The sequence below is a fragment of the Ammodytes marinus genome (assembly GCF_949987685.1).
Source record: "Ammodytes marinus genome assembly, chromosome: 21".
NCBI lineage: Eukaryota > Metazoa > Chordata > Actinopteri > Uranoscopiformes > Ammodytidae > Ammodytes > Ammodytes marinus.
Window position 1 is genome coordinate 15,233,390 of NC_137225.1, and position 19,626 is coordinate 15,253,015.

Sequence of the window (19,626 nt, forward strand, 5' to 3'; positions counted from 1 at the left end):
ATGGAGGCCTAAAGGGATGCCTGTGTCATGGGCACAGAGAGCGAGGAGAACAAGGAGAAGAGTGGAGAGGATGAAGCGTCTCAACAGGACAATGCCAGTGTGAGTAATATATATCCTTAAAACTGGGATTATTTTTCTACCATCACAATGAATTAAGATGTTTATTCACACCCCTTTTTCCAGATTAAACCCTGAAGATTTTAGTGGACGATAAGTCTGTTTTCCTGGGTGCTCATGGTGTAGTGGTTAGAGCCTCTCTCCAAAAACTGTTCAATAAATTAAAAAAGCAAAAAATTATCTTAAACAAAAAAGAGTATTTTTTCACATCAAAACCATAAAGTGTATCTTTTTATGTCAAGTTGCTTGATTAATTGTGTGTAAAAAATAAATAAATAAAAAATTGTTGGGGTTCTTTATCCTGCTAACTTGTGATTGATTTTGTGCCGCCTGCACAGTATGGGATGACACTGCATGAATAATATATGTGCACCGGGTAACTCAATGAGTGCTGCGCTGCATGTAATGGTGACTGTAGGGCCTTCCCCCTCCACAGGCTAAAGTGACCAGTAATGCAGCATCATAGCCAGTAACCACGCTTACATCATTGATGGCAGATCAATGGCAAAATGTGACAGTTTTGAACTACATTAATGTTCTTCCAGTACATGCTGTGAGTGACATATTGAACACTCTGTGCTATATAAGCGCTTTACCTGAATTTTTCTCCGCGTTCAGGATTGATTAGCATATTGTCCAGCCTACTGTAATGTAAACTAGCTGACCTTGATAAGGTATAGTGATAGGAGAAGAATGGTTGTGACAGGGTTGTGCAATCTTGATGTTTCTCTTGTAATTGGACCCTCTCATGGTCCTCAAAGAAAGCCAGTATCGCTCTCTTGTGCCCTTTTGTCCTAACACTGAGTCCTGAAGGCTCTAACGCACTCGGTCGATACAGTATTGTATCACTTCAGCATCATTGACCACATCCCTATTAGAATCCACACACAGATTGAAGTGCTTACTTGAAAGGGCAAAATGTACTGCTAACTTTTATAATACATTAGAGTGTGAATGTGTCCCCCCCCTTACTGGCTATAGATTGCAGATGTGTCGGTGGAGGTGGCCACAGTCGACCACACTCTACACAAGCTCTGCAGGTTGTACAGGAAGACCAGGCGGAAGCCCAAAGGACTCCAGAGACTGTGGGCGTATCTGTTGAACGTCCCGCACCTCACCCTCATCATCACAGCCGTGGTGTTTGTGGTAGTGGTTATCATTTGGTCGCTGCTGTGGGTGTTCATATGTGAGTGAAAGGATTCTTGTAATTTCAATCAACAACAATCAACAAAAACTGATAAATCTGTTATTGCATTGTTACAATACTAATACTAATGTTTTTAAATACTGTACTGGTACAACTGCACTATATAATTCTCATTTTGAAATTGCCTTTCCTTAGTTCGCAGGGAGAGCAACAGTGGAGCCTATTTCGCCGGGATGTTCCGTGTTGCCAATGTGGAGTTCATCCCCGAGTTCCGCCAAGAAGAGTCACTCGAATTTGTATCCATGGCGAGCAAAATACAACATGTGGTATGTGCCAATGTCACCCTGTTATTCCCCATGATGGTTGGCGCTGAACATGGCATCTAAGAAATGTTAATGACCGGTTTCTGCTGGTGTAGGTGAGCAATGTGTACAAAACGTCATCAGTAGCCAGACTCTACAAACAAGTTGTCATTTCAGACCTCAGGTACAGTGGTTAGTTAGTTAGTTAATCATTGTCACCATGCATTGATTTACGACTGGGTAACCCACCCTATTTAAAAAATATGTATGTAAAGTGCGCTTTCCTTCACTCAGTAACAACGACAAGGGCGGTGTGCTGGTTCATTTCTGGATGGTGTTTGTGGTCCCACAACTGAAGTCCCCGGCAGTGTGTGAGGAGTGTGTGGGAGCCATCCTCAGAGACTCTGTCCACACCAGCCTGAAGAACAGGTCCTCCGTAGGCTACCTGCTCGGTCTCCCTGTGGATATAGACTCCATCCTCGTCAACGGTGTGTCTGTTTGTTTGCACCTGCATCTTAAATGTGTTCACCAAAGCAGCCATTGATCATTGTGTCTTTTCTGCAGTTGTTCATCGATCAGACTATACATCCAGCGGAGCAGGTAGGGCGATAAAACTGAAGTTAGGTATAATGAAAGTCACACAACAACATGTCATATGGTGCTATTGAGGTTGTTTCTTCTCCTCCCAGGTTCACAGTGTGTAGATAAGCTGCATGCCAACCTTCCTGGGGCGAGTGTCCCATTGAATGTCTACTCGTCGTGGGGTGGCGTAAGTTGCCATGTGAAACTCACCTCCGTCCCTGGCTCCCTGATTCGTCTAACCGTCAGCGCCTTCTTCATTGAGCCTAGTGACTGTGTGAGTGAAGCCCTGACTGTGTACGATGCTCTGCTGCCCATGAGAGGGCGCATTCTGCACAGGTGAGCCTGCAGCTTTCACTAGATCGTTTATTTATCTAATTCTGGAGATCAGATGGGCCTGTTTACTTACAAGACAACGTTATGTTTTCCCAGATGAGACAGAGCTGCATTGATTCAAAATGCTTCTTTTTTTTGTAGGCTGTGTGAGCCCGTGTCCAGCTCTTTCTCCATTGTGTCTACCTCCAATGTCATGCTTCTGTCCTTCAGAATGACTAATGGCAATAAGAACTTCAGAGGACACTTTGAGGCCATTGCTGACGAAGGTATGACACTTTTTCTTACATGCCTACAGAGATATTTAATATGTCTAGGATCAAATTAATTAATCCTCTTTCAAATGCAATTTGGAGAAAGGTCTGAAGGTAAAAAAAAACCTCATAATATTTCAAATGAAACAACGAATGAGTAACATCATTTTGCCTATAGAAAGGATGTATTTGACTCTCCGGTTTCATTTATTATCTTCTGACCCCTCCAATTTATCTTTAGATCACTGTAGTCTTCCCTGCCCCCAGCATTGTGAACCACGGGTTAATGCTTCAGTGCTGTGGAGTACACAGTTTTGGCTGGGGGGTAAAAGTATAAACCTGTCTTTGTCTGTGTCTCTCTCAGTGTGTATGTCTCAAATTGAGACCCATTTAGATCCTGACATCACTGGTAAGATCTATAGCCCCTTCCACCCCAGCCTTCTGCCCCCACAGTCCTCCTGCACCTGGAAGTTTGAGGTAAAGCAAACACATGCACACACACAAACACACACACACACACACACGCACGCACATGACTAAAATTGTGGGGGAGCTTTTCTAACTGGTGGCTTTTATCGATTATGTATTCTGTTTATATTTTATTCTAGACCCCTAACGCTGTTTTAGGAGTTGCTCTGCGGTTCCACAACTATGTATTGAAAGCAAAGGGCTTGAAGGGCTGCGAACACGGCTGGTGGAAGATCAATGAAATCATGTATGTGGATACAGACACATGCACATATAGGTCTAAAAGATCAGACTAAAATGACCATTTACACTGAGGTTTTTCTTCTATTTTCTTTCCTTCTGCAGTTTCTGTGGCAGCTATGTGGGACACAACACTGTGTTTAGGATCGATGACCACAGCCCAAAAGTGGAGTTCCGCTGCAGCTCACGTCACTCTGTTCAGCCTTTTCATGCGTCTTACAGCAGCTACAATATCAGCCAACGTAAGCACTGCATGGACCAACGCATGACTCACTATAGCGGCCGGGGCACACTGTAGGAAGCGACAGATCATAGGTGCTTCATTGTATTTGTCAGTTTATGACTTTGTTTTGAAGTAGATTCCAAAAATGTTAATATATTAAACAGAGAGAAAACACTGGGGGAAAAATAGACATTAACACATTGTTTGAACATTTAACAGCTTCCCGTGAACAATGCTGTTAACGTGGATCTGTTTTGGATGAAAATAATTGAGTAGAACTACTTTCGTCACTGTGCCTGTGGACAGGATACTACACCCAATTGCAACCATTTTAAAATATAGAGTGGAAGCTTCTTTTGGTGCTTTTTATTTGGTCCCTAGAGGATAAATGAAGCGGGAAGATAAACTTTTGCTTAGTATTATTTAGTTGTATTACTCTAATATTCTCTCCCGTCACATGTCTTGTACAACCTCTCGTCCCCCATTCATGTGTGCACCAGCCTGCCCAGAGAGCCACTTCCTCTGCTCCACAGGACTGTGTGTGGAGAAGAGTCGACGCTGTGACGGCCTGGACGACTGTCAGGATGAGAGCGACGAGGTCTTCTGCTGTGAGTCTTATTGAAAGCTGCAAAACCCTAGATGTTTTAAAATGAAAAAAAGTAAATGAATAAAAAATTATTATGACATTTGTTTTACTTCTGCGCCTTGCTCTTTTTTTAAAGTGAGGAACCAGAATCACATTACACTATAATTGTATAATCTGCCTGAGGAATTTCTCACACGCTGGTAAAATATTGCATTGTCTTCAAAGCGAGGCCCACAAAAAACTGCGATGGCCACAGTCCTTTGCATCCTTTGTTTGTTTGCAATGGAGAGACAGACTGCGCCAACGGAATAGATGAGATCAACTGCACACAGGGTATGAACTTTGTTGTAACGCTGTACTGTACATGTGCAGCTTTCATTGTTGAACCGATAATAACTGCAATGTGTTCTGGGCTTTGGTCAGAAACAACCTGCTCTGCAATCAGGTACCAATGCAGCATCGGCTCCTGCATCCTGAAGAAGAACGCAAAGTGTGATGGTGTCCGTGACTGCCAGGACAGCAGTGATGAGGCAGACTGTGGTGAGCACTGCATAACCTGCTCTGTGTTTACATCTTGAAGTCAAAATGTTCCAAAAATATCAACTCTTTATATTAAAACATTACCACGTCCTTCTTTATAGTGACTACTATCTAACTGTTGAACATACACACACACCCACGGTCCTACCTGAATTATTTGCTCGAAATTGAAGCATTTGGTAAAAAGTGATTATTCTGCCAGATCCTTTATGTGGCCTCATGAGAACGTTGTTATTTTATTATCCACTTGGCAGTATGCTCCAAGCCTGCTGACCTGCAGCACAGAGGTGACCCCAGCTGTATTAGCTTTCTCTGTTTGCTGTTTTTTTTTTTTATCATGATAGGGTCTCAAGGGGATGGGAACAGGCTTGTCTTTGATCACTCACTGATGCTGGGCATATAGTCAAAGCTCAATGTTTTTAATAAGGTGGCAGCAGCCCCAGGCCTGTCATGGTGGTGACTCAGCGTGTCAGCATAGGGTAGTTGAACAACCACACAGGCGCACTGTGCACGTAGAACTCTCTTATATTATTAATGGTAATAACATGTATTGTTTTGTATTTTTCCCTGGGTGATGCTACTTTGTTAGACTCAATCATTTTAACTACAGTATGACAATATGTAGCTGCTTGTGACCATTTGTAAGGTACAGTTTATAACAACAATAAGAACAGAATTCATTACTGTCTGCTCCTCAGCCTGCGGCCGTCCCTCTGTAAATAAGGTGGGGTCATCTACAGGACCTGAGCGTATTGTCGGGGGTGTCAACTCTAATGAGGGAGAGTGGCCATGGCAGGTCAGTCTCCACTTCAATGGTAACCTGTACTGTGGTGCTTCAGTCCTCTCCTCTGATTGGCTCATCTCAGCTGCACACTGCTTTAGCAAAGAAAGGTCAGTCACTCTCACCACTGATGACCAACACCCTTTTATTGGTTAATGTACGGAGCATTAGGCCTATAATAACCTTTCTGCTTTAAAACAATCTACTTGCAAACACTCATTACAGGTTATGCCTTTGTGTGAACATTAGGTATTACAGCCAAAGAGTGGGGTTTTCAACCTCAGATTAGTTCAATGGAATGAGTTTCAGAGGCCTAAAGATGTAAAAGTATAAAGCATTTCATAATGAAAAAAATAATAAAAAAAATAAAAACATGCTATTCTGACAGAAGTTTGCCTCTTTAATTATCTTGTGACCCACCGATTTATCCTGGGACCACGTTAAGGATCCTGGTCCTCAGGTTGGAAAGATAAAATAACATTAATTCCTCTCTCAATAAGAGATTCATCACATTAACATACTGTTATTACATCATTCGGTGATACTAAGTCATTCAGCAGATTTATACTTGATCTTCTCATTGCAATAGTGACAAAATAAAAATGCATGAAATAAGGATAGATAAAAGTAATTTTATGTTACAAGAAAAAAAATCTTCTGGCTCATTACTGTACATATACTAAAAGTTTTGTAACGCAGTATGGTCTACAAAATGTCCTTTGGGTAAATGGCTACATTTCAATGCATTTGAACTCCTAACTTTTGCCTCCACCAGGCTATCTGACCCACGTTACTGGAGCGCCCACCTCGGCATGCTAACGCAGGGCAGTGCCAAACACGTGGCGGAGATCCGGCGGATCGTGGTGCACGAGTATTACAACGATTACACGTTTGACTACGACATCGCCCTGCTGCAGCTGAAGAAGCCCTGGCCTCCGTCTCTCGGCCCGCTGGTCCAGCCCATCTGCCTGCCTTCTCCCTCGCACACCGTCACCGACAGCCACCGCTGCTGGGTCACTGGCTGGGGTTACCGCTATGAGGATGGTGAGCAACACCTTGGATAGAGCTCACTGACTTTAATACATTAATATTACTATGACATTCTCAGTGTGGTTTGTCTGACAGGGCTCATCTACATATAGCAATCTAATACAGCAGTTATAATAACAAACATAATTTATATATCAATACATCCATGAGGCACACAATTGCCAAACCGTTGAAGTACACTGGGGGAAAGCACGTTTAGGTAAAGCTCCGAAGAAGCTACAACAAGGTACAAAGTCACTGCGACCTGACAATAAATAAGCTCAGTAGCCTTTGACCTCCAAAATATGTGCATTTTAGCTTTGAGTCGGAGTCGACATTTGTGCAAACTTTGAAGAAGGTCACAGTCACCTGACCTTTGACTTCAAAAACCTGATCAGTTCATCCTTAGTTAAGAGTAGACAGCTGTGCTTAGTTTGAAGAAAATCCCTCAAAGGGTTCATGGGATATTGCGTTCACAAGAGTGGCCCTGACGGGGGGCGCCCTTAGCTCAGTTGGTAGGGCGTCCCCCCCCCGGGCCGGGCCCAGCAGCAGACCCGGGTTCGATTCCCGCCCGCGGTCGTTCTCTGCATGTCACTCCCCTCTCTGCCCCATTTCACCTCTGTCTCTCTGCACTGTCAATAAAGCATAAAAATGCCCCAAAAAATATCTTTAAAAAAAAAAGAGTGGCCCTGACATACAGCCGTATGGATGGACAGACAAACGTCCATACAACCTGAAAACATAATGCCTCCGACCTTCGGCTTTCGTCAGGGCAGAGGCATAAAAAATAGAAAAACTCAATGTTATATACAGTATTTAGAGAAATGCTCCAATACTGCCTTGTACAAGCTGTATTCTTTATATAAGATCTGATGGAGTATCTTTATCAGCTCCTGCAATCTTTATGATTTGCTGCTTGTTTCAGCGTGAAGCCCTGTTAAACGTGTGAATATCTGTATCCGTCAGTCTCATGATTCACGTCTACACCTTGCTCCCTTGCAGACAAAGTGCTGCCCTCTGTGCTGCAGAAAGCTAAGGTGTCCCTCCTGAGCCAGACTGACTGTAAGAAGAGCTACGGGCCAATCTCACCACGCATGCTGTGTGCCGGGGTCCCCTCTGGAGAACAGGACGCCTGCAGGGTGAGACTACACCTCGGCTGCAAGACTTACAATCACCTGCATTTGTGTGGTTTGATATGGTGCATTAAAAGTTTGCGCTTCTTTGTGTTCTTTCTGCTTCAACTGCACTCTTTGTGTTCTTTCAGGGCGATTCCGGGGGTCCCCTGACCTGTCGGGCCCCAGGCGGGGGTCGCTGGTTCCTGATTGGTATAGTGAGCTGGGGGGCGGGCTGTGGTCGACCAAACCTGCCCGGGGTCTACACCAGGGTCAACAAGTTCACCTCCTGGATCTACAGCCATATCAGCTGACATGACATATCTGACTCATCCACTGCCAGCAAATGTTTAAATATTCTGCCGCTCGCACCCAATAATAAAAACAACATAAGATACAGTGTACTGTGTTTTTTTGCTGAGCAACATCTACCTTTTACTCTTATTACAGTTTGACTGACACTAAACAGTAAACAGGAAAAGTGCCTTGAAGGATTGTAATTCATTCCTCCTGTCATACCAATGTAATGTCCTAAATTTGGTGCCAGATTTGTAAAGGCAGGTTATGTCTTGCTGTGCAGGTGCCCAAGGGCACAGCAGCCAATAGCTCCAATTGTTAAAAAAAGAAAAGAAAAAGAAACTCGCACACGTTTCCCCTCAAGCATCCTTTTGTCCTTCTATTGCTTTGCTGCTCCTGCATACAAAGCTTTGAAGGGAGTTTGCCCACAATATCTGTCGCACGGATGGTTGTGCGGAGTCTTCTACCCTTTTCATAGTGCCCCCATTGTCCCCGCACTGCATTCTGGGGTCTCCGTGTGACACCTGCCGCCCATTTCAGGTAAAAACGGGAGGCGGTGAATGAACCGCCGCATCCGAGCCGCTCAGGTCGGATTTCTTTCTTTTTTTCTTCTTCTTTTTTTCAAAGGAAGCTACAGCGGGGGTTTCCTCTCTCTCCATCGTTTCTATGCCTGAGGTATTGTTGCACATCGCCTCTCCGGAGCTCAACTGGATAGTGCTATGAGGACTCTCCCTAAAAGCAAACCTTGTGAAGTGTACTGCGTCTCCGGTCATGGTCACCCAGGCTGCTCTGCTACACAGGTAAGCCATCACTGTGCTGTTGTTTTTTTATTGCGTGTAAAAGAGACGGTGCCAAATGGGACTATTTTCTAGTTTTATTCTGTTTATATAGTAACATTTTATCAGATTTTTTTTTGCAATGCCATAAAGATGCACTTTAATCAGAACCAAGTCAGGCGTGGTTCATGTTAATTGTAAAAATCCGTCTCTATGGGTATGTGGGTCCCTTTCTCATGAATGTCCCGGTCGGCGTGAGCCACTTGATTGAGTGCTGACACCGCAGAGCCAGGCCGTGGGAAAGCAGACTCCTCCAGCCACGCTTTGTCTGCTCCCCCGGGGAATCCTGCCAACCCCTTAAATGTTTAAGGAGATCCTTTCAGCTCAAAGACATACACCGTTACTCTCATTAAATCACTGTCTTCTCAGCCATAAAAATCTAGGTCTCATTGATTTTGGCAGATATGCCGCATTTTCCTTATTGTCCCACACTGCTTTGGTCACAGGCAGATTTAATCCAAGCAAATTAGAAGCAACTTGAGAATTGACACATGAAAAGCTGGTATGATATTTGAGTCATGTCCTTGTCTCTGGAAGGGAGAGGGGGACTTGAAGGAGCCCACCCTGTGGCAGAGCCCCCCCACGACGCAGGAGGAGAAGGTGGAGGGGGGGAAAGCTCTAGCCTGTGGCTCCTGGAGGAGATGGATGCTGGGCCTCCTGCCTTTCTTTCCCTTCACTGTCGCCATTGCACTGACTCTCCACTTCCTAACATGTGAGTCCGGACCTGCTTTGATGTTGTATAGGTCTCCTGGACCTCTCGTATCCTTAAAATGTGTTTATCTTGACTTAAAGACCGCAGTAAAACAGGTGCACCTGTCTCAAACCCCTGCCTCCTCCTCTCCAGCGCCTCCCTCCTCAGTGTTCTTCCTCGGTGGCAGTGTGGAGTTTCCCAACATGAGCTTCTCCTCGGAGCTGACCGACTCCACCTCCCCTCAGTTTCGCCTGCAGGCTCAGGCTCTCAACCATTATGTAAGTTCAAAGGTGGACTTGTCCTTCTCTGCTTCGACCGTCTCGTTCTGAAGCTGATGTCCTTACTCTGACATGGTTCACTGCAGCGAACTACTAGTGTCTTTTATGTTGCATTTTAAAACCACTTCTGCCCTCTTTCTCTTTCCACTCCACTGTTGTCATTCCTATTCTTCTGCTATTCTATTTATTGGCTTTGCCTTTCTTTTTTCTTTTTTTAAATCTGCAGACAAGTTTTCTCTCTCTTGTCCCCCTCCTCTCTGTCTCTCTCTGGTGGTGTTAAATGTAAAGCTGAAACAGGAGCCGGACACAGTGTGTGTGTGAGTTCTCTGAGAACCCCTGGGACAGGGCCCTTTCAGGGCTGAGGACAAGCCCGGCATTTGTGAGCCCAGCTAGGCCCGGGCAGCAAGAGTGAGAGGAAGAGCAGGCCTTCAATAAAAACATTGTCTTTGTAGCTTTTCACACAATCAGCCGCTCTGTGCGCCACACACTACAGAGAGGAGGAGAACCTCTGTTTGACGCTGGGGTTGAGAGGGAGAGAGACAGGGCAGTAGGGCAGGCTGAAGGATTTCTGGGTCGGAGGGAGATATGTGAAGGGGAAATTTAGGTTTTGGACTTAAAGGTCATACGCATGGCCAGAGATTCACGCTGAGAAGTGGAAAAGGTTTTTGTTTCAAATTTCGCCAACAATTTGCAGTGACATGATCCTGTAATCAGCTGTGAGGGTGAGCTAGCACGCTTGTTAAGTGGTCATCGTATCTGTGCAGCCATCTGGTCATTAAAGAACAGGTGAACTCGAGGCCAGGAGCCCATACCACCCAGGATCCTACCTCTACACGGCCGGCAGGTAGAGACACAATGGAGCTCTGTGCTGCTCAAAGTCAACATACACACATGCACAGTTTGACACACACACACACACACACACACAGGCAAGAAGAACAATTCCGTTGTTGAACTCCTCAAGCTGCATGTTTGGCCATGGTGTGTTCATGTGTTGCTTACACATTAAAGTGACCTCACTTGCCCTGTTGTGATGTCGCACCTACAGTACTGTACAGTTATGTGGCCAACCCTCCACCTTTGTCTTTTCTTATAAACAGTTCTCAGAGCTCTACGAGCCCTCCCCGTGGAGCTCCTACTACCTGCACTCAGGGATTACTGCCTTCAGGTATGCTGCACCAACAAACAGAGCCTACTGATGAAATGAATCTACATGGCGACAACATTTGCCGCTGCTTGTCCCCCTCCTGAATAGCGACATTGTAAAGCCCTTTTGTGTTGACAGTGAAGGAGCGGAAGGGCTCAACGTCTTCTACTGGAGTAAATTCTCCGCCCCGGACGACGTTGCCGTGGCGATCCGGAGGTCCAGCCCGGAGAGGCTGCAGCGCCGGCTGCCCGGCAGCAACAAGGTGCTGCGGGTCAGCCGCAACCAGCAGCGCTATTACATGGAGCAAGATAGCGACATGCTCCACCTGCTGGGTAGACATACACACATTCACTACACATTTATGCACATGTGTAGTTCTACAGTTTTCTTTGGCCTTCGTAGTTTCAGCAATATTTAGAAAACTACTACATAAGAAGGTGAAAAACAGTTATAGAAATGGAGTATTAATATGCGGTAGGTTTTTTTGTGTGTATTTCTCTAGAGAGTACTTTGACTTATTGTGTGTGTGTGTGTGTGTGTGTGTGTGTGTGTGTGTGTGTGTGTGTGTGTGTGTGTGTCTGTGTGTCTGTGTGTCTGTGTGTCTGTCTGTGTTTGTATGTAGGTTTGGACCCTGACGACTATGAATCAGAAGAAAAATCTGACAAGAGTAAGAATCCAAACAGCATCCAGAGTGGGAAGTGGCAGCTTGGCTTCCAAGGTGAAGAGATCATGTGTGTTTTCCAACTTTAGATTGATAACACCTATCTATGTGGTCGGAAATGGTGTGTAATAAATTAAGAAAAAATTGTGATTGAGGCAGACTGGTCCATGAAAGGCTTAAGTCCCTTACCCCGCCTATTGATCATCTCCATCTGAATTGCAGCTGTCGTGAAAATAAACTATGTGCTTTTTATTGCCGTGCACTTTGAACTTATTCATAACTAACGTGTTTTTTTTCTAATGGGACCAACACTTAACAATATACCACAAACGAATATCTCCATCTCTTCCCCTGTCTAGCCATGTCCTTTGACCTCTATGCCAAATATGGCAACAACCGCACCCTGAGCCTGGTGAGTCCCAAGAAGCCATACTACCAGTGGCGCCTTCGTGTGCCATCGGGACATGTGGTTCGACTAGTGGTCCTTACCCTGCAGGGGGGCTCTCCAGGAAGCTGCACAGCCCACAAGCTCTCGGCCTACGACTTCTTGCTTCCATTACAGAACAAGATCATCGCTAGGTATGAGCACTTTATGTTTGTTTACTCTGGAGTTGTGACAACATTTGCACTAATCTCATCTCTGTCTAGTCATATACGTACTGTATGTCCCACTTATATAGTGTAAATATGCATATATCCTGGATGCGTTTACCTGTCTCAGGTGGTGTGGGCTGCCTGTTACGGGTTCTTCCCCTGTCATGAAGCTGACTTCCTCTGGGAATGTGATGTTGGTCACCTTCTCCTTCAGCAGACAGAGGGATGGAGCCATCTTTAAAGCTTACTTCCAAGCCATCCCAAAATCAGGTTTGCAGGAGTGCTTTTGCAAACAGTCAAAACAAAACCACGGCAATGTATTTAGTTCTTTATATCATGTAACAGCCTTTACTGGAATCAGTTATTTCCTTTGTATTTTTTTTTTCACGTATTCTATCCTGTGCACTTATGTGTCACCATCTCACCCCTGCAGCTTGTGGAGGGTCTATTTCCTCCTGGAATGGCTCCATTTCCTCCCCGTACTACCCTTCCTATTACCCTCCTAACATAGACTGCACCTGGACACTACGGGTGAGCCACATGACTGTATTGGAAATGCTCGTTGTGTTAGTAACTATAGAATAAGCATGAGAAAGTTAGAAAATGAAAGGAGTCATCCCTTTGTTATTTGCCGTGTAAATATTCCAGCATGTGAACTTTTTTTTTTTTTTTTGTCACTTTATCAGGCGCCCGTGCCAGGATACCTGATCTCCATGACGATCGTGAAGATGGACATTCAGGATGCTTCGTCGGATGGCTGTGAGAAAGACTGGCTGGACATTGGAGGGGTCAAGTGAGTTATAAAACTGAACTGTGCCCATAAGTAAGGGTTAGGCTTAGCGTTTCATCCTCAACAACAGTCAAATCTATTATTGAAATGAATAATCATTTGAACTGTTCAAGACATTGTTTATGTGTTGTTGTTTCTTTGGGTACGTGTTAGAATTATTCACTGTTGTGCTCTTCTGTATGTAGACTGTGTAATCCAGTTTCAGACAGCAGCAAAAAGCGTGTCTACTCCTCTCCACTCTCCCTCCACTTCCATTCAGATGAATCTCTCACTCACAAGGGCTTCTACCTGCTTTACCGAGCCTTTTCCCCAGAGGGCAGTAAGTCAAATCTGATGCTTTCACTCCACTACAATAACGTTTTTAACTCTCATTAACAAATAACTCACACTGTAATTTGGCTTTTAAGACTTAGAACTGAAACAGTATGGCAGGTTAACATCAGGTCACATATCTGCACCAAATAAAATATTGTAATTCCAGAGAGTTAATGAAAGTCTTTTTCCCGTCTGTCTCCAGCCTGCCCTCGCCAGTTCCGCTGTGGAGATGGACGCTGTATCCCCCTGAGGAAGGTGTGTGATGGAGTGAAAGACTGCTCGGATGGGCGGGACGAGGCTAGATGCTGTAAGTCTGTTGCCTGATTGTAGATACCAAAAGATTTGTGCACTCGATATTTTCATTAGCCTCGCTAAATGTTGCTGTGTTATTCTTTGTGCATCTGTCTCCCTCTTTTGGTTCTTAAAGTGTAAGAGTTGACTTTAAAGGTTCAGTAAGCGGAATGTTCAGTTTAACTAACTTCCTGTCAGTGACTGCAGTTAGCAGTCCCCTCCCTCGTCCCCACGTCACCACATTAATGCACTGCGGTCTTCAAGCAGCGCGTTATCTAGCACCATCTCAGATCCATAAGTGTGATAAAACATGATAAAAACCATCAAAACAGACATTGGGAAGGATTTTTACCTGCTCCGCCATTGTAGGCGCATACACATTCACCCATCTGTCGCTCTGTACGTACACCGGCAGTGAGACGGGTGCCGGTTTGTAGTGTTCTCTCTTCTGATTGGTTATCAGTAGTGGGATCCCCGATAAGTTTGTTTGCTGATTACATGCAGAGCGAGTGACTGAGAGATCGGCTTTATGAAACGTGCACACTATATAAGTGATCACTGTATGAATAAAGAGCGATTTAACACTTATATTAACATTAATAAATCGCTTACTTCACCTTTAACTTATTTTTCATGAGCAGTGCCTGGGATATGCACGCACATATGAACATCATATCTTGGTTTCATACATGTGGATCTTTTGTCGTAATCCGACATTCATTTCATGGCTTTGCTAACTGCAGTAATTGGGAGCTAATATGGTTATAAATGCATTTCATTTTTCTAAGGCCTCTGTTACATTCAGATTTGTATGTGTTTGTGTGTTTATGTGTGCATGTTTGCACATATGTGCAAAACATGTAGCATCCTGCAGGCCAGGTGAAGTGTTGTGTGGGAACGGCCAGTGTAGGCCTCACAGCAGCCAGTGTGTGGGCCAGAGCACCTGTGCAGACAGCAGTGAAGAAGGCACCTGTGGTGAGTGCACTGTCAGCAGCTTGTCACATGTGTGTGCTTTTGTGTAGTTTTATCACTTAAGCTTGTGTGTTTGTTTTCAGGTGGTAAATGTTACCACATGTGTCCCAACAAGATCTGTTTGCCAAAGTCCTCAGTGTGTGATGGTGTTATTGACTGCAAAGACCGCAGTGATGAACTCAACTGTACAAGAGCATGTGAGTATTCATGGCACAATATGTTCTGTTTATAAGTCCTTTTTAGGTGTCCTTTATTTCAATCTGCCTGATTATGCCCTTCATTCCCTTTAGATCTTAAAGGCTGTTCCTCCTCCTCGTACAAATGTGCCAATGGAAAGTGTGTTAGTAGGGTTAACCCAGAGTGTGATGGAGTCAAAGACTGCTTTGACGGCTCTGATGAACTCCGCTGTGGTAAATTCTCACTCACAGAACAGAAATTGTGAACCAAAGAATCATCCAAGAGCAGTCTGAAATCTGTATTTTTGTCCCTTCCTCTGTCTCCCTGTGTGTGTGTCTCTGCTCCAGGCTGTGGAACCAGGCCAAGGAAGCGTACTAAGATAGTAGGCGGCTCTGATGCTGGGGCGGGGGCGTGGCCATGGCAGGTCAGCCTCCAGATGGATCGCTACGGCCACGTGTGTGGAGCTACACTGATCTCCAGCCGCTGGCTCATCTCTGCTGCTCACTGCTTCCAGGATTCAGACGCAATTAAGTAAGAAAGAAGCCAATAAGCCTTAATATAATAATCAAAATCCCTTTTTGTCCAAATCTGTGAATATCTCCTTATGATCTGGTACCAGTCCACACTGTATGTGTGCGCTGAAAAAAAATCCAGTGTTAATACACAGCCTTATGCTCTGTAAACAGGCATGTTGCCATCTACGGTGGGCGCCTTTTGTTTACATACCAGCTTACAGAGCCTAGGCTGTGTATTAACACCAGATTTTTTTCAGCGCACACAGTACAAACGGGTAGCAGATCGCGAGGAGATATTCACTGATTTTGACAAAATTTGCAGATTTTTTAAGATTATTTTTTGGCATTTAATATGCTTAATTGTAGGTGTGGAGAGACATAGATGAAATGGGGCAGAGAGGGCAATGGGGGAGGAGCTCTAACTACTACACCACAAGCGCCCGCCTGGCTGACTCCACCTTTTAAATGCATCTTTTGTTTGTAGATACTCGGATGCTCGTGCATGGCGAGCCTACATGGGGATGCGCGTGATGACTACGGGGAACAACGGAGCAGCAACCAGGACAATCCGCCGGATCCTCCTCCACCCACAGTATGACCAGTTCACCTCTGACTATGACATCGCCCTGCTGGAGCTCAGTACTCCTGTGTTCTTCAACGACTTGGTGCAGCCCGTGTGTGTCCCAGCCTCCTCACACACCTTCACCACTGGCACCAGCTGCTACGTCACTGGCTGGGGGGTCCTCATGGAGGACGGTAAGAGCTCATCAAAAGTATCTGATGAAATGAAAGGGCTAGTTAGCAAAAAGTTTATTTTAAGATCTTGCTAAAGAATAAACTTAGATATGGAGAAATATAGACAAGCGTCATAGAGTTGTTAAATTCTACATACCCCCCACAATGTTTCCATTTTCTATTTGCTTTGGTTATAGGTGAACTGGCCTCTCGCTTACAAGAAGCCTCGGTGAAGATCATCAACAGGAACACATGTAACAAGCTGTATGACGACGCTGTCACTCCCAGGATGCTGTGTGCCGGCAACCTGCAGGGAGGGGTGGACGCCTGCCAAGTAAGTCTGTGCAGCAGTGTCGGCATGTCTTTGATTTTTATCACTAGCATTCATTCCCAGAGTTGTCATGTGATGAAAAGCTGTAATTTACCATAGACATCATGACATGCACAGCTGTCCTCAATGATTTCAGTTTTAAATAGATTTCCTAAAATGTGTCTGTAAATAGAGGGGGGGGGATGAGAAAACAGGCATTATGTTTTCTCCAGGTGCTCTACTTCTTCTGACCACGCTATGCATAGACACACTTCCAATAGGCCTACAGGAGTGGGCGCTTGATGTTTTACTGGAAGTAGTTTTGAAACTGAAAGAAAAAGTACTTCAACTACTATGGAAATGCACTGATAAGATATCACATCCTTTACATTTTTCCAACAATCCACATATCAGTTATATGTGTTTTTTCTTGTGTGTCTATGTAAAACCGTGCATGTGTGCCCCCTTTAGGGTGACTCTGGAGGCCCGTTGGTGTGCCTGGAGCGAGGCAGACGTTGGTTCCTGGCGGGGATTGTGAGCTGGGGCGAGGGCTGTGCTAGGCTGAACCGCCCTGGAGTCTACACACAGGTCATCAGGTTCGCCGACTGGATCCGTCAGCAGACCAAAGGACAGGTGTGACTGCAGCCTTCCCGCCAGTCTGACAACAAACACAATGACGGACTCATAACACGGGACGAAAGGTTTCACACCCAAAGTCCACCTTCAGACAGTCTTTGGGAGTGTGTCCATGCCAACAGGCCAGCAGGGTCATCATTCCTGCACCCCCCCCCCCCCCCGCCTCCATACCAACCAGCTTCCTTTTTAAAATCTCCAAACACAGACGGTGGCTTTGTTGGAATGCACAAAACAATTCAGCGCTTAACCTGGTTTTTAATTTAACTTGGTTTTAAGTATCTATACATCAATTTGTCCAGAACGTCAACAGCTTGTTTTTTCACAGGTTATCCTGTGCATGTAAATGTTGCCAATTACTTCCTGTTTTTCTAACGTCTCCACCCCTCCCTCCTTTTCCCGTCACAGCTACATTGTTCACTCCAGAGATGGTGATCATGTCAGGTGTTGCCAACAAAAATCAAATCAGTCTCTTTTTATTGAATCTGGAAAGAGTTCTCTCAACCCAAAAGTATGTAGCTAACTGTTATTTTTATTTTTGCCCTCATCTACATTCATCCTTGTACTGTATATGTGTGTGTGTGTCCAAGACTCACTGTATGTGTTTCAAGAGTTTTAATTGTACTGTACGTGTATGTTTGTGCATTTGTATATCATGAGTTTCCCTGAGTCATAGCCATTACGTTCAATATATTCTTTAATTGTAGACAAGTGAATAATCCCTCAAATAGGAGGTGATACTATATTTAGAATTTCAGTTTTTACTATGATATCATTTATCTTTATGGTGCCTCCTTTGTACTTCATGCATATTTCATAAACAAAAACATGGTCACAGCTCCCTTTTAAAAAATTATGCAGTAAGTAGATTTTGGGAGGCAACAACACCAATTTGCCCCATGCAGACACAATTAACATTCCCACAGTTTCTCCTCTTCAGCTAACATCACCCCCCAGTGGACAATCTGCACCATTTGTTTTATTTTATGCCATGAGGGAATGATGCACTTCACACCCCGAGTTAAAAAAAAATGCAATTTGCATCATTGTTCATCATTATATAAGATTAGATGCCTTTATATTAAAGACACAATTTCCAAAGCAGCAGGTCTGGCTGGTGCTCTTATTGCTTTATTTTTATCACAAAATTTTACGTTTTTTTCTTGCTTTTCTAACAGCCCCCCCCCCCTTTCTTAACTTAAATGTAGGGCTGGGAAATTGTTGCTGCTTTAGGTGAATTTGGTGCTTTTGACTGGAAAGAGTAGGCCTAGCCACCTGTACGGTACAGTAGTTTCGGCTGTCAATTACTACTATTTATTTTCTTTCACATCATAAAATGCATGTAGTTTAGTTGGAGCATTAAGTTGCCTATAAACTGAGGTTGCATGTCTTCAAGTAATGCGATCAGATCACCTTTTTCTACTTGTTCAATGCTCGATCCAAGGAACAGGAAGAAAAACATGACAGTTTGAAATGTGAGAAACGGGCCTGTCAAGTTGTTAATCAATACAACCGCCTTTAACTCCGGTGCCTACGTGCTGATCCTCCCGTGTACCAATCTTGTGTACAGACATTCAAAAACAAAGAGCCGCCTTGTGCGCATCCCCTCAGATTTTATGGTGCGTAATTCTTGGCAGTTCTGTAAACGACAGGTTTCCAGAGAAGTGGTTAGGTCTTGCATAAATAAATGAGTCAACGTATTGTCGAGAAGAAATGGGCTATTATGGATTCTATCATATACATTCATTAGGTCGCCGGTTGATTGCTTGACCACTGGGAAGGGCCAAAATGGGACTGCTGCTACGCGCCTTGGGTGTGTCAATGGACGTCACGGAAGTCCGCTATCCGGTGGCTGCACTGTGGGAACGGTATAAATCCGCGGCAGAATCCAAAACGATGGGAAAAAGTTGCACTGGTGTCCTGTTGCGTGATCGCCCGCAGCTCTCCTCAGGAAACCAAACCATCTCCATTCACTGACCATCAGCTCTGAGCGCCACAGCCAAGTGCGCTGCGCTCTGTCAAGTCTGGAGTGGGGGGAAAAAAGAAGAGATAATATCAGGAATAAAACTAGTTTCATATTTTGTGTTTGAAACCAGCTTGTTGCATCGGAGTCACCAGATATGATGAATACTTTCCTCATCTGCCTGCTATATGGATTGTACGGTGTTCTTGCAAAAGGTGAGTAGCCGAGATTTAGTTGTGTTGATGCTTCAAAGCTTGAGGGTGCACAGAGCACCTGCTGTAGCTAATCCATAGGGCGTTCACATTTTTAATTGAGCATTAAGCTAGTTAAAATGCTTCGCTTCACAGGGCGAGATTTCATTTCGTTACTTTCCTTTGGACAGTTCCTGAAAAGAAAAGCGTGCAAGTTTTAACTGTAGTGGGCTATAATTGCATTTTACGCACAGCTTGTATTATGGGTAGTAGCCTATTCCCTTTAAACTACGGGGTCCTATATAGTCATTAGACACATTGACTCTGCAGAAAACCATTTCCCTCACCAAGGCACAACATTCAGCATTTTCTTTGGAAGGAAAACAAAAGATGAACAAACGCGCCTCTTGGTTTTTGGCTCACAGTGGTGCCGTGGTCCTCGTTGCGTCCGTGTGTCCAAGGCTGTTCGGCGCGTAAGCCTTTATTAGCGCCGACTGCAGCGAGGGAGATAAGCGCCAT

The 19,626-nt window shown here is 44.6% G+C and overlaps 3 protein-coding genes across 4 annotated transcripts in view; all 3 read left to right on the forward strand.

The window, feature by feature from the left end:
- The first annotated feature begins 1,482 nt into the window (after positions 1–1,482).
- tmprss7 (transmembrane serine protease 7) lies at positions 1,483–8,049 on the forward strand. The gene is made up of 16 exons (XM_080049771.1): positions 1,483–1,590; positions 1,683–1,750; positions 1,861–2,054; positions 2,131–2,166; positions 2,256–2,484; positions 2,623–2,747; positions 3,097–3,209; positions 3,341–3,447; positions 3,546–3,682; positions 4,164–4,271; positions 4,475–4,582; positions 4,673–4,789; positions 5,488–5,680; positions 6,346–6,614; positions 7,602–7,738; positions 7,864–8,049. The coding sequence occupies exons 1-16, from the start codon at positions 1,498–1,500 to the stop codon at positions 8,023–8,025; spliced, it is 2,196 nt and encodes a 731-aa protein (XP_079905897.1). The 5' UTR covers positions 1,483–1,497; the 3' UTR covers positions 8,026–8,049.
- A 637-nt stretch (positions 8,050–8,686) lies between these two features.
- On the forward strand, positions 8,687–17,048 carry LOC307267790 (suppressor of tumorigenicity 14 protein homolog). Its single transcript, XM_080050190.1, has 19 exons — positions 8,687–8,808; positions 9,382–9,556; positions 9,689–9,813; positions 10,914–10,981; positions 11,099–11,292; positions 11,583–11,678; positions 11,981–12,200; positions 12,343–12,485; positions 12,649–12,746; positions 12,902–13,008; positions 13,191–13,324; positions 13,523–13,627; positions 14,476–14,586; positions 14,667–14,780; positions 14,874–14,993; positions 15,108–15,291; positions 15,760–16,031; positions 16,208–16,344; positions 16,792–17,048. The coding sequence occupies exons 1-19, from the start codon at positions 8,728–8,730 to the stop codon at positions 16,957–16,959; spliced, it is 2,652 nt and encodes an 883-aa protein (XP_079906316.1). The 5' UTR covers positions 8,687–8,727; the 3' UTR covers positions 16,960–17,048.
- Positions 17,049–18,871: 1,823 nt separating this feature from the next.
- The window catches only part of flt1 (fms related receptor tyrosine kinase 1), a gene marked incomplete at its 3' end in the record, with an annotated part of 30,759 nt that continues 30,004 nt past the window's right edge, over positions 18,872–19,626 (forward strand). For both annotated transcript variants that reach the window (XM_080049851.1, XM_080049852.1), the window contains exon 1: positions 18,872–19,131. In XM_080049851.1, the coding sequence (XP_079905977.1) occupies positions 19,074–19,131 (58 nt within the window). In that variant the 5' untranslated portion in view covers positions 18,872–19,073. The remainder of the gene's footprint in view (positions 19,132–19,626) is intronic.